This window comes from Rousettus aegyptiacus, unplaced genomic scaffold (genome assembly GCF_014176215.1).
Source record: "Rousettus aegyptiacus isolate mRouAeg1 unplaced genomic scaffold, mRouAeg1.p scaffold_m13_p_12, whole genome shotgun sequence".
NCBI lineage: Eukaryota > Metazoa > Chordata > Mammalia > Chiroptera > Pteropodidae > Rousettus > Rousettus aegyptiacus.
In genome coordinates, this window is record NW_023416287.1 from 9663678 (window position 1) to 9676657 (window position 12980).

General features: G+C 54.5%; 1 protein-coding gene across 6 annotated transcripts in view; it reads right to left on the reverse strand.

The window, feature by feature from the left end:
• The window catches only part of EYA2 (EYA transcriptional coactivator and phosphatase 2), a 207942-nt gene that overhangs the window by 10056 nt on the left and 184906 nt on the right, over positions 1-12980 (reverse strand). For all 6 annotated transcript variants that reach the window (XM_016121230.2, XM_016121228.2, XM_016121227.2 and 3 more), the window contains 4 exons: positions 10819-10877; positions 5963-6123; positions 1945-2059; positions 871-992 (listed from right to left, as the gene is read on the reverse strand). In XM_016121230.2, the coding sequence (XP_015976716.2) occupies positions 871-992; positions 1945-2059; positions 5963-6123; positions 10819-10877 (457 nt within the window). The remainder of the gene's footprint in view (positions 1-870; positions 993-1944; positions 2060-5962; positions 6124-10818; positions 10878-12980) is intronic.

Genomic DNA, 12980 nt, shown 5'->3' on the forward strand with positions numbered 1-12980 from the left:
TGAGCCTGCAGGACGGTTAGCAGCATCCTTGGTCTCCACCCACTAGATGCCAGCAACACCTCTTCTAGTCGCGACAATGAAAAACCTCTCCAGATGTTCCCAAGTGTCCCCTAGGATGACAAACTGTACCACCCCCACATGTTGGGAACCACCGACTCACATTTTTCATTTAACTAACACAGCAATCTTTATGAAACTGGAATCAGCATAATCCCTATTTAAGAGGTAAAGAAACTGAGGTTTCTGAGCTCACGGTCACTCAGCTGTGTGTGAACTACATTTCCCAGCTTCCCTTGCAACTGGTCGTGGCCACAGATTAAGATGGGCCAAAGGGAGGTGAGCACATGTACTGTGCGTCCCTTCTGAGCCTCGGCTTTTACATCCTGGATGTGCATTACGGCCTCCTCCTTCCCTCCTTCCCACGAGCTGGACGCCGATGTTGCGGGACCCCGACTTGACTGCTTCCGTGAGAACAAAACTGTAGGGGACGGTGGAATAATGACGGGCAGGACCTGGGCTCCCGGGCGAGTGTGAGGACAGGGTCGCCCCACCGGCCTGGACCACTCACCTCTGGTCTGCTGACATGCCAGAGAGAAATAAGCTTTGACTCTGATGTGAGATTTGGGGTGTGTCTGGTAGAGCGGCTCTGCAGGTATCCACACACTTTGGAAAGGTGAGGTCCTGACCCATTTCTCCAGAAGCAGAGGTTCAAGCACGTGGGTTGTGAGGGTTGCTTTGGAGATGCGAGTCATGACCGTGGACAAGTTCTTGAACTTCCCTAGTGCCGTTTTCCTTAAACTTTCCATTCCCCGGATGGACCGCTAACCTCACCCTCCCGCCCCGCATCGCCGAGGTCGGGGTTCCCCCTACCTGTCTTGGTTGCACTGTAGATGTTCTCAATAGGAAACACGGAGCCCAGCCCATACAGCAGGACTTTGGCCAGGGCAGGAATTAGTTGAGTGGTGGTGACCAGCACATTGACACAGTTGGGCCTGAGGACAAAGGAGATCGTGGATTAGAACTCGTAGGGACCACCAGGCCAGGCCTCCTCACCCTGCAGCATGCGCCTGGAGCCTGTGAGAATTCTGATGGGGTTTGGAGGCCTTGGCTAAGTCATCTTCAGGTGAGGGCAGGGCCCAAGGACTCTTCAGCTGTTTTTCTCTTTTAAGCCTGAAGCTGCCCGACATGTTGAAATGTCATATGAATGTAATACTTATTTAAGAAGCAAATGTTTGTTGCAGGGGCTACACCCTTAGGCAGTGGCAGGGGCCTATCCACAATGTAGATGAGTGCTATGAAACGAGTGAAGGGCAATAGGGAGAGGGGGGCCCGGGGTAAAGGAGCGGGCCCGTGCCAGTTCTGACAGTTTGAGAGAACCCAGAGACCTGGAGCTAAGGATGAACTTTCCCAGTCTTTGGGACAAAGTGTGTATCCATCTGACAAGACACACTGGTAGCACGGATGCAGCTCGGGAGCTGCCATATTTTAACCATTCGTATGTAGGGTCGCCAGATTTTTCTGATGCTAGTGCAGGGGAGTAATTTGTTTTCTGGCCCAGGTATCTTATTTAAGAGCAAGAGGCAATTTATTCGGAAGGCCTTGAATGAAACTGGATCCTTCTTAACTCACTGGATTCCCACCGAATGCCTACAGTCCCGTAAAGAGGTTTTCAGAGGCTATGCTGTGATTGGCAGGTGGACAGGACAAGACGGACCCGTGCACGAAGGTCTCTGGCTCTGCTGGGCCCCGATATCTCACTGCAGCTCTCTGCTGTGGCACAAGGTGGCCATGGTGCCGTGCATACCTCAGCTTTACCAAATGTCTGGAAAGTGTGCAAGTGAGGATTTCGAGAGTCCCATCCCCTGAGTGTGGAAATGGAGGAGCTGCCACCCTTGAATGGGAGAGAGCTCAGTGGCATGAGGGAAATAGAGGGTGCCCACGTACCGGGAATTGATGAGGTTTAGTGCCTTCAGGGAGTGGGTCAGCCAGAGGTCGGTCAGAGCTTCCAGCTCGGCTCTGAGCTGTAGCCAGGTCTCCCTTTTGGGCGCGCCTATCAAGCCTGCAGACAAAGAAAACAAAGGTGGGGAAGCCCCCGTTTCAGAAAGGGTTGAGAGGGGGTGGGGTCAGGGAAAGAGAGTCCCGCTCCCGTACCTTGAGGTTTCAAATCAGATGAAACCCAAGGTCGACTTCAATCCAGTGATCTTAATCTTACTTTGGGACCGATTGATTGATCAATACATCTATTGACTGATTCGTTCATCCATCCACCCATCCACCCATCCAACCCTCTATCCACCCATCATTCATCCACCCATTCATCATCCATCCAAAAAAAAATTCAGAAGTATCTTCTGCATGCATGGTCAATATTATAACAGGCACTGAACAGACAGAGATAAACAAAACATGCCGATTATAGCACTTACACTGTTACAATGGAGATAAAAATTAATAAAGAGAAACATTTATTGAGTGCTTACTGTATGCAGGGCCCTGTGCTTTTAACATGACTTATTTAATTTCTCACAAGAGGTGGACACTCTTTTTTTAACATTGAGATAAAATTGAAATGTGATATTAGGTTAGTCAGGTAAAGGAACTGAGGCTTTGTGAGGCTTCGTGACTCGCTCACGGTGGAGAGGAAAGAATGGAGGCAGGTTTGGGGCTGAAGCAGCTAAACTCCAGAGCCCACGCTACGGTATTTCTAAACCTGACCATCATTCTCTCGGCCGTCAGGGCCCTTAAGATAAGGCTTGGACCCGATACCCATGACGCTGCCCCTACTTAGTTGCCAGTATCATCTCTTGACGTGGCCCTGATGTCCTTCCATTCCAGCCCCAGTGGCCTCCTCTTTGTTCCTTGTCCCCTTTGTGCCTGGCTACATTCTTCACACTCATAAATGTCATTTATTCTGAAGGTCTATCCTGGTCAGTTCCTTCTACGTTATACTCTCTCAGTATATGATACCACTTCTTCATAGAACTTCTCACAACTATAATTTAAAACGCATCAGTGCCATTATCTGTGTTTGATGTCTGCCTTGGTCACGAGACCGTTTGCTCTTTGGCGGCAGGGGCCACGTTGGTCTTGTTCACCACCAAAGCCTCGGCCCCTGTGGCAGGGGCTGGCGTACGGCGGGTGCCGGATCGGTGTTTGTGGAAGGAGGAACGGCACAAAGCGCTATGTCGTGCCGGTGCTCTTTAGACGTGATCCCTCCCACGAAGGCGACCCCAGCGGCCCCAGCTCCTGCCCGAGGCCCGCCAGGCCGCGCACCTAGACGTGATCCCTCCCACAAAGGCGACCCCAGCGGCCCCAGCTCCTGCCCGAGGCCCGCAAGGCCGCGCACCTAGACGTGATCCCTCCCACGAAGGCGACCCCAGCGGCCCCAGCTCCTGCCCGAGGCCCGCCAGGCCGCGCACCTAGACGTGATCCCTCCCACAAAGGCGACCCCAGCGGCCCCAGCTCCTGCCCGAGGCCCGCCAGGCCGCGCACCTAGACGTGATCCCTCCCACAAAGGCGACCCCAGCGGCCCCAGCTCCTGCCCGAGGCCCGCAAGGCCGCGCACCTAGACGTGATCCCTCCCACGAAGACGACCCCAGCGGCCCCAGCTCCTGCCCGAGGCCCACCAGGCCCCGCACTGTCCGGGCTCCCCCAGCTCTCGTCTCAGCCCCTACTTCGTGCCCCTCGCTCTGGCCACGCTGGCATCGAACTCCTTTGTTCTTGGGGCTCTGCATTTCCTATTTGTGGCAGACACTGCTAGGTGCCTTCCACTATCCATTTTTCTTTTTAGTAGTTAATAAAAAGAAAAGTATAAAATACACCTTCTCAGTAATAAGGCCCCTGAGTGTCAGCTGAGTACAAGGCTGCTGGGCTGGAAGGCTACGTTCCTCAGGCTCCATCTTGGCCGGCCCGGCCTGGTGCTGTGATGTAGAAACAGCTGGGGGAGGCAGGGGGAGGAGGGGGGGAGGAGGGAGCGGAGACTGCGAGGGGGAGGGGGAGGGGGAGGGGGAGGGGGAGGAGTCTGGCTGCCACTGGCGTCCTGCCAGCTGTGAGCTCCCTGCCTGTTGACACATCGGGTAATTTCCCCTCAGCTTATGGGAAGGAAACAGCCTTACAGAAGCCCTGGGCATTTCCTGGGGCTTAACCTGGGTGAGGAGCAGATGACAGCCATTGGCTGACTCTATTCCTGATTCCCCTACCCCAAGCACACCTGCTCCCCACCTTTCTCCACGGAAGGGTGGGTGAGCAAGCAGGGCTGACCCCGAAGCTCTCTGCTCCACTCCTGCAGTCAACAGAGTGGGGTGTGAGAGGCCATGGGGGTGGCGGGGCGGCCAGTCTGGGACTCCACCATGCCGGGCTGAGTGATGCTGGGCAGGTAACTTAGCCTCTCCGACCTCAGTTTCCACCTTCATACAGCATGGACCATAAAAGCACTTACCGTATAGGCATGTTTTAAAGAGCAAACAAGCTACTAGATGAAAAGCCCTTAAAACAGAATCTGGCGTAGAGTGAGCACTCAGTAAACATCAGCTATTGCCAGGGCCGCATTAGGACCGCAGCCACACGCACGACCGAAAGCCTGTCCCGACGGGCCGTCAGGGAGGGCGGGAGGCACGGCAGAGCCTGCGAGACTTCCCGGGGGACCGAAAGGAGCTGGCGATACAGACTGCGCCTCACTGAGCGCCTGCTGCATACGCGGCGTGGAGACAGGCCTTGTGCATGCGTTAACGACGAACCTCACCGTGACCCAGGCGAGCAGAATTATTCTGAGCCTCATCTCGCAGACTTAGAAACTGTGGCTCAGAGGGGCTAAGTATCTTGCCAAAGGTCACATAGCTAGAAAGTGGCAGTCCTGGGACTGGAAGTGGATTCCCTCCAGTCTGAGACCCTAAATTCTACTCTTTCTGGGGGTCAGGGGAGGGAGCCCTCGAAGCTTTTGGGGCCAAGGTATATATAGCAGATACTATTAGCTGCTTACTCAAACCTTTTCCCTTTACGGGCCGGTAGCTGGTTTCGGATACTGGGACGATTGAAACACCCCCAAAGGCCTCCCATGAAGAACTAAGGGCCTGGAGAAACAGCGACCTAGGGCCTGGCCGCTGCCGAGCCAACCCTGTCTCCAGTCCCTTCCAGACTTCCGGTTCAGTGCCATAAACCAACGCCCTCCTGCTGCCGACACTGGTGGCCGTCACCTTGGCTGCGTATTAGAATCACCCAGGGAGCTCCGTGCGCTCTGGCACCCAGGCCACAGACAGACCAAGAAAATCGGATCAGAGATTCCTGAGCCGCCACCAATGTGAGGCAAGTTTGAGAACCAGTGGCTTTTAGTGCTTCTTTAAGGTCGCTGTTTCCCCAGGATCCCTGGGGGTCTTGGCATCTAACAGGCCCTGAGGTGATGCTCAGGCAGCTGGTCCGCGGACCACAGTCCGAGCAGCGAGGGCCGAAGCGGCTGGCCCCCAGACTCAAGCAAGCAGCAGAATTGCCCGGACGGGTGCTCGCACACAGACGGCCGGGCCACCCCAGCACTTCGGACTCGACAGGTCTGAGGTGGAGCCAGAGAACCTCCATTTCTAACAGGTCTCCCGGTGATGCTGATGCTGCTGGTCTGAGGACCACACCTGGGGAACCCCTGGGTGTGATTTGATATGGGAGGACCCAGTGCACCGCCCCCCCCCCACCGGTGGGTCGTGTGGCATCTCGTCAGGTGCCTTGTCAATTCCTCAGCTTCCTCCCTGCGAAGCGAGACCGATGGAACGCTAGTGTCCTCTTCCCAGAGCACGTCGCGAGGACGTCACTGCGTGAGCTGGTATCACCGACCCTCTCAGAACAGTGCCCGGCACGGAGCAGGTGCGACTTAAGCGCCAGTGCCCATCTCTGAGGAATCGCCCTTGGTCCAGGCAGCGGCCTGAGCTCGGCAGCCCCGCGGCCACCGCGGCCGGCCCCCCCACCCCGGCCCACTCACCGCCGACGTTGTTCTTATAGGTGTTGTACATCTCCTTGACCCGCCGGTAGCGGAAGGCCAGTTTCCTCATCCAGTCCACGCCGCCATGGACCCCAGAGCCCAGGCACAGGTTGGCTCCCGGGGCCGAGCTGTGGAAGCCGTCAGCGGAGAAGTTGTACGTGCTGGGGATGGGGGAGGGGACGGGAGGGAGGAGAGTGTTAACATGGGGATCTTCACCAGGAGACCGCGGGCCCCATGGGTGGGGCGCAGGGCGTCACGAAGCCACCGACCGTGCAAGGGCGACGTGTGCCTGTGAGTCCAGGGGGCAGCGGGACCGTGGCTTTTACTGGCTTCCCCAAGAACGGTGGCATCTTTTGCTCCTGACTAATCAGCATCCACTCTCCTTTCTTTCGGTATAGAGAGCATGTCTATTTTCTTTAATGGAGAACTATCCGTGATCCCTACGTGCTGTGGCCGACCTAAGGAAAGCCTCTCTCCCTCTCCCTTTAGAATTTGAGGCTGGAAGAGAATTCCAAAAAACGGTTGGATGTGATTCATCCCGACCGAGGAGTCCAGAAAGAAACCTCGGTTCGTTCCCGCCGCTTTGACCCAAGGCCGCCCTGCGTCACGCCCCTTCGGAGGCCTGGCTGCCGACCCTTCCTTCCCATTCTGTGAGCAACTTCGTATCTTTCCACACACATTCCCTATTTTAATTTTTCCTTTTTTGTTAAATTCGAGTTGATCACTGGTGCTTTGCAGATATAGCCCTCCACCTTGGGTGAGGCATGCTGGGCTAACAAGGTCCACGTGCGGGACTGGGGACAAGTCGGAATAGCGTACAAAGTTAATGACAAAAGTGACAGCTGGGAACCGGAAGTGGAAAGGGTGGGCGATTCGCCACCTACAGCAACTGGAGCGTAAGGACGGAGCCCCCAGCCCTCCAGAGAACACCGCTTTGTTTCCCTCTACGATTCTACAGGTCTGCAAAATCACAGGAGTGAGGCTTATGCTAGAACATCACAAGGAGAAAGCGGAGTGTGAGGAGGGGTGTGTATGCGGCACAGCCAGAAGCTTCTAAGACAGAAACGAAAGTGTCTTCGGAGAAGGAAAGGCTGAAAGGAACCACGTCCGCGTGGTACCCTGCTGTCTCAGGGTGTGGGTTTGGCTGACATTTTTTCTCCTTGTGTTATTTTGCCGTTCCTGGGTTTTCCACGATGAGCTGACGAGTGGAAAAAGAAAGGCGGCTTTATTTTTTAAAGAGATGCAATGGGAAAGGAATGAAACCGCATTTGGAAATCGTATCTTAAGCACCTCTGGTTCAACACCCCCACGATGGCGGAGATAAAAAGGAATGTGAAGCGAGCGCCAGAACACAGCGTGACGCGCGATGCGACAGGCGGCCGTCACACTCCAAGCCGGGGGCTCGGCCTGCTCTGAGCAGGGGTCGGGCCTCTGGGCCTAGAGAGAAGAGCACTTCTCAGGGAGGAGGCTGTAGTGGTGACAAGGGAAACTCTGCAGGGGCCGCAGAAACGCCGGGGCCACGTTCAAACTCCACAGCAAATTCCTCTGGGGCGGGCCGGCCGGGAGGACACGGGCCCGGGCAGCTTAGTCTCAAAGGCCTGCAGTGTAGACGCTGGTGTTCCTCCAGAGCGGGCTGTGTGGACAGCCACAGTGAGGCACCAACAGAAGTTTTTCTTCAGACGTCTTTAAATTCTTGCCCATTACCAGAAAAGAATACTCATGTACACACCTATGTCCATATAAACGTATACACACAGTCCCCGACACACACACACACGTTCGCCTGTGCCATTTTACACAGACATTCGTGGGTGTGTATTAAATCGGAAGCAAGGAAGTCCTCATGTCAGAGGGGGTCAGTCTTGACATGGGGAAGATATGGGCGATTGTGGTTTCTTCTCTGCTTTCTGCTGAATTACTCAAAATTAACAAGACCCATGGGGAATAAGACGTAACTTCTCATAACCTGTCTGCACAAAACTTCCTCTTTCCCCTGAAATATGTCGCTAGGTTTATCACCCACACACGCTTTTGCTTCTTCCTTCTCAGCTTCCCCGTTGGGTACGGTGACCAGGGGCTGAAGACAAATGAAATACACCCAACTAGTAGAAGGGAGCAGATCGTGTCTAATCACAGAGGCAGAAGCCATTTATCGAGGACTCACTCTGTGCTGGGTACTTTTCCAGCACATTCTTCACCCGAGGAGGAAGTTGCTATATGACTTCAACCCAGCACAACTTTTGGTTCGAGAACCTACTTTTTTAATCACCACGTGGTCCTTCCTCTCTGCTGTAAAGGTTCCTATCTTGCTGGTAATTCATTATTATTTTTAAAGAAATTGTTAATTTTCTGTCAACCGTTTCCATTTTCTGTTGAAGTGTCTGTGGATGAACCGCTTAAGCCCACCCGGTGGCTGCTCCTGCCCATTCAGTGGCCTGAGCAGTGGGGGCTGCAGGCCAGTCCGCAGCGGCGGGAGGGTGGGAACTGCCCGACAGGCGCCCTCGGCTTGGGTAGCAGTGAATTCGGGAGCCGGAGCAGCCCACTTCCCCCAGAATGCCCCTTGGTCGTAGCCTTTGGAGCAGCGGCCTGCTCCCCCTTTTCGGTCACCCCAGGATCTCAGCAGAAGTAGCGATCAGGCAGCAGTGAACTCCCGCGGGGGTTCACGGGGGACTGTGCCACGCGCATGTGGGACTTCCTGGGCCAGCACCCACACCAGACCCGCCGAACAAGCCCCCTTGTCACTGCGTGGACGGCGACGTCCCCCTAGCCCGGAGGAGGGCACGTGACGCGATGGTAAGTGGGTTAACACAAGATGCCTCCGCGAGGGGCTGGTGTCGGCTCTGGGGCCAGTGACCACCGAAGTCTCGGCTCCCGGAAGGCCGCCTGGATCTGGCGAGTGAACGTCCCGGGAGTGGAGCGGCCAGCAACGGAAGCGGCTCTGGTGGCAGCGGCGAACCTCAGCACGGCTGGCCAGCCGGGACTCCTGGAGGCCACGACGCTGACGCGGGCTCTCAGCGGCAACTGCGGCTCGAGCTGCCCGCAGAGGCTCTTCTCAGTTCTCTTAGACGCAGGGTGCAACGCTGTCGCTCCTCCTCTTGCAGATGACTGTTCCGCCTGGAAGTCAGGGTGGGTGCCACCGAGCTGGGTTCTTGCTGCAAGGAATCTGAGGACAGCCTCCAGCTTCATCAGGGGCCGGCACCGGGCCAGTCTCCCTTCACATTCCGATGGAGACAGAACAAGGCTGTGCGGACCTCTCTCGGGGCAGTGCGGAAAGGCGAGATAATCGACTCTTGAAAAAGAACAGGGACGAAACCCAGAGGACGCCCTGGGGAGGCGCCTGGATGTTGGTCCGTGAGCCTCCCTCCCCTCCGTAGCAGCCGTGAGGCTGGGTGGGTTACCGCGCCTCCTATACCTCCTCCCACTCCCCAGCCGTAAAACGGAGATGATGACCCAGCATCTCTCTCAGGGTCACTGTGAAGGTGCAGAGTTAATCCATGCGAAGCATCTGGAACGGGGCATGGCGCAAAACAAGGGCGTTACCAAAACGGGTTTGTGCTGTTAACTGGAAAAAGAAGGAAAAAAAAAAAAGAACCACCAAGGGGCTTTTGCGGCTTGGTGCCGGGCACATAGTAGGTGCTCAGTACTTTCTGAATGAAGACATGGGGAATTTGGTTTCCGGGGGTGGGGGAGGGGGTGGGGAAACACCCTTGGATTGAGGATTCTAGACATGAGGAGGCAAACGGCTTGGCGGGAGATAGGGTTCAGGGGGACTCTGCTCTGAGTCCGCTCCGGCCGGCTCCGGCTGGGGGATGTCATAAAAACGGAGGCCTGGTTGCTCTCGCCTTGAAAGGGAGACTGGTTCCCAGTGATGACTTCATAGGAAGGACACAGTTAACCTTGATCTGGGGTTTATTTACTCCATAAACTGAGAAGTCCCGGCTGGCACTGGAGCCTTGCTTCTTGCCAGTCCTGACTGCAGAGGGATTTTCTGAGTGGCTAATTAAAATGAAGCAGGCGCCTACCCCCCAGCACTTCTAATTGCTCTGGGCTTTGCAAAGACTTGCAGGGCTCACTCGCAAAAACTTAGATTTCTTTTTTAGGGGTAGGTAAGAAGACACAGCTAGGAAGCACACACTAAGTGAAACAAAGTTACAATGACTGGCCCCATAAGTAATATGTTATTTGGTCTAATAATATTTTTGATGAGCCTAGAGGTGTTGAATTGTGGTAATTTTGGATGAGGGCGGATTAACTTTGGTTCCGCTTTTATCAAGTGTCCCTAGGGGCAGGTCTGGAACATTCCAGCTACATTCCTCTGAAAGTGGTCTCATTTTGTGTAGCTGGGTACCTGATTTCTGGAATCTGTGTTCCCTAGAAACCAGACATACCACTTACTCATTTGAGAAGTGGATTTTTCTGAGTATCGACTTATTAACTTTTATATTAAATAATATATATGCTAATGAATGCAATCGAACTTTTGAAGACTGAACATTAACTCTTAACGGTAGTGATTCTGGGAGGTGAAGTCCAGAGTAGTTAGATTTTTTGTAATATGCATGTACTTACTTTAATAAGCAGGAAAAAAACCACACAGAGAGATAAAAACAAGCAGAGTCACAGGGAATCTGTGGCAATCTCGGCCTCAGTGGTTGGAGGGGATGCGGAAGGGGCTGCGGGGTGGGGGGCGGGTTGTGGTCCCCGAGCTCAGAGAAGCACAAGCCCCGGTTCTGGCTGGAGGGGCCGGCCCTGAGGTGCCAACCCGCCGGCACCTCGTCTCCACTTCCTAGTGAAAGGAGAGCTTGGTGACCCCTCCAAAGGGGCATGTTTGACCCCGCCCCACCACCCCTTCCTACCTTAAATCTTGGCCATTGTCATCGGAAGAGACGTCGTCGACGTGGATCTGGTCGCAGTCCTATGGAGCATGTGGCAAGAAGAGAGAGACAGGGAGCAATGTGACTGGCTAGGCTGATGCCGCCTTTAAGAGCCGGCGTCCTGAACCGAGGGGCGGAATGAGCCCTAGACTGGGAGGCCGACACCTGCATTCCAGCCCGAGCTTTGCCCTTAGCGGCCAGGTGACCTTGGGCGCAGTGTCCTCCCTCTTTCACCTTCGGTTCCTTTAATGAGCTGGTTGGCTAGAAGGAGGGGGCAGTGACCACGTAATTTATCATGCAAATAGAGACAGTTTTGCAAGTGAAAGGGGCTGCTGTTAATGTCGCATTGGGAGGAGAGGCCCAGCATGAGACCCTCCCCCTCCACCCCCAGGAAGGACAGGGACGCACTGTGAATAAGCCTTTGCCTTGTTCCAGGTTTTTCCTCTGCCTGGAAGGCTCTTCTACCTTCACCTGCTTCGTGAACCTTGTATTCTTCGAGCATTAGCTTCCGGACCTACCCTCTTCCCAAGTTCCCCTCTGTGTCTGGAATTATCATTTATTGAGCACTTCCTATGTGCCAGGCACCACCCCCAGGGCTGGCCATTTAATGGACTCCCATGATATGCTGCTTCCCACTGCCCATAAGTCCCTCGGTTCCCTTTGGTGAAACACCTTCTCGAATGTGGGTTAAGACCACAGGGAGGGAGGGGGATGATGGAAGGTGGGCACACGACCCAGGCTCAACCAATCAGAGACCCAGCCTCCCTCTGGTTAAAGTGACTGCTTCAGCGATGAGCATGTGGTCTAAGCCGGACCAATGGGAACTAGTCCCGAGACTCTGGCTGGGGCTTTTGGGAAAGAGGCATTATCCTTTCACAGGGGCTGCTGAGGGGTGGGATCAGGCCTGGAACTGCTGGAGGAAGGGTGGTCTGGGAGCCGGAGAGAGGGCTGAGGCCCTGGTCACACTGTTTGATTCTCTGGATCTAGCCACAACTGAAACTAGGCCACCTTGGCTGTGGCTGGCTAACTAATGGCCTTCCAGTGATATCTATACCCTAATTTCTGGAACTTTATAGGGCAAAAGGGACTTCGCAGATGGAATAAGTTAAAGATCTTGAGGTGGGGGAAATTATTCCTAGATTCTCCAGGTGGGCCCTAAACATAGTCACGAGGGGCCTCTAAGTAAGAGGGGTATTTGATGACAGAGAGGAGAAGGGGATTGGAGCCACGTGCTTTGAAGATGGAGGAAGAAACCGCAAGCCAAGAAATACAGGCGGAAGCCAAAAAGGCAGAGAGCGCATTTCCCCTCAGACCCTCCAGCAGAAGCCGGCCTCGCCGACACCTGCGGCCCAGGGAAACCGAGTCTGGACTTCTGGCCTGCAGGACTGTAAGAGAAGACGTTTGTGTTGTTTTAAGCTGCCGAGTGTGCGATAATTTGTTACAGCAGCCACAGGAAACTGACACCCGGACTTTCTGGTCTGAGCCTAGTGGAGCTGGATTTCGGTCCCTTTGGAAGGAAGAGTTAAGGGTGGTGCAGCGCTCCGCACGGAAGCTGCGCACGATGCACGGCAATCCTGTCAGGTCCCACGCCCTCCGCCAGAAGCTGCTCGGATGCTACACGTCGATATGGCAAAAGCTCTGACCGTGCTGGTTAGAGCTCCGGCTTCGGCATCTGACCGCAGGGGCTTGGATCCTGGATCCAACCGCTTCCCAGCTGTGTGACCTTGAGCAAGCGGCATAACCACTCTGAGCCTCAGAGGTCACACTGGTAAATGGAGATAAGGATGAAACCTGCCTCACGGGGTTGGCATGAGGAAAGGTGAGATGGTACATCTAGAGCATTTCGTATAGTGCCTGGTACACAGCAGGTGCTACATAAATACTAGTTTTTATTACTGTGTTAACATTTAGACGTTCTCATATTTTGATTGCAAGGTAATTTCAGGAGGCAGATATCTCTTGCAAAGACTGCTAGGGGGAGGGGAAGAACATGGAACTCTGAGCTTGCCAGCTGAGAAAAAAAAATTGGTTGGGACATCCCTGGACCCTTGATGAGAGGAAAGAAACTGGGGAAAGAAAAGATGTTTTCAAGATTTTAAGCAGATCTCTTTTTATACAACAGGCTGGATTTCATCTTTGAGAAC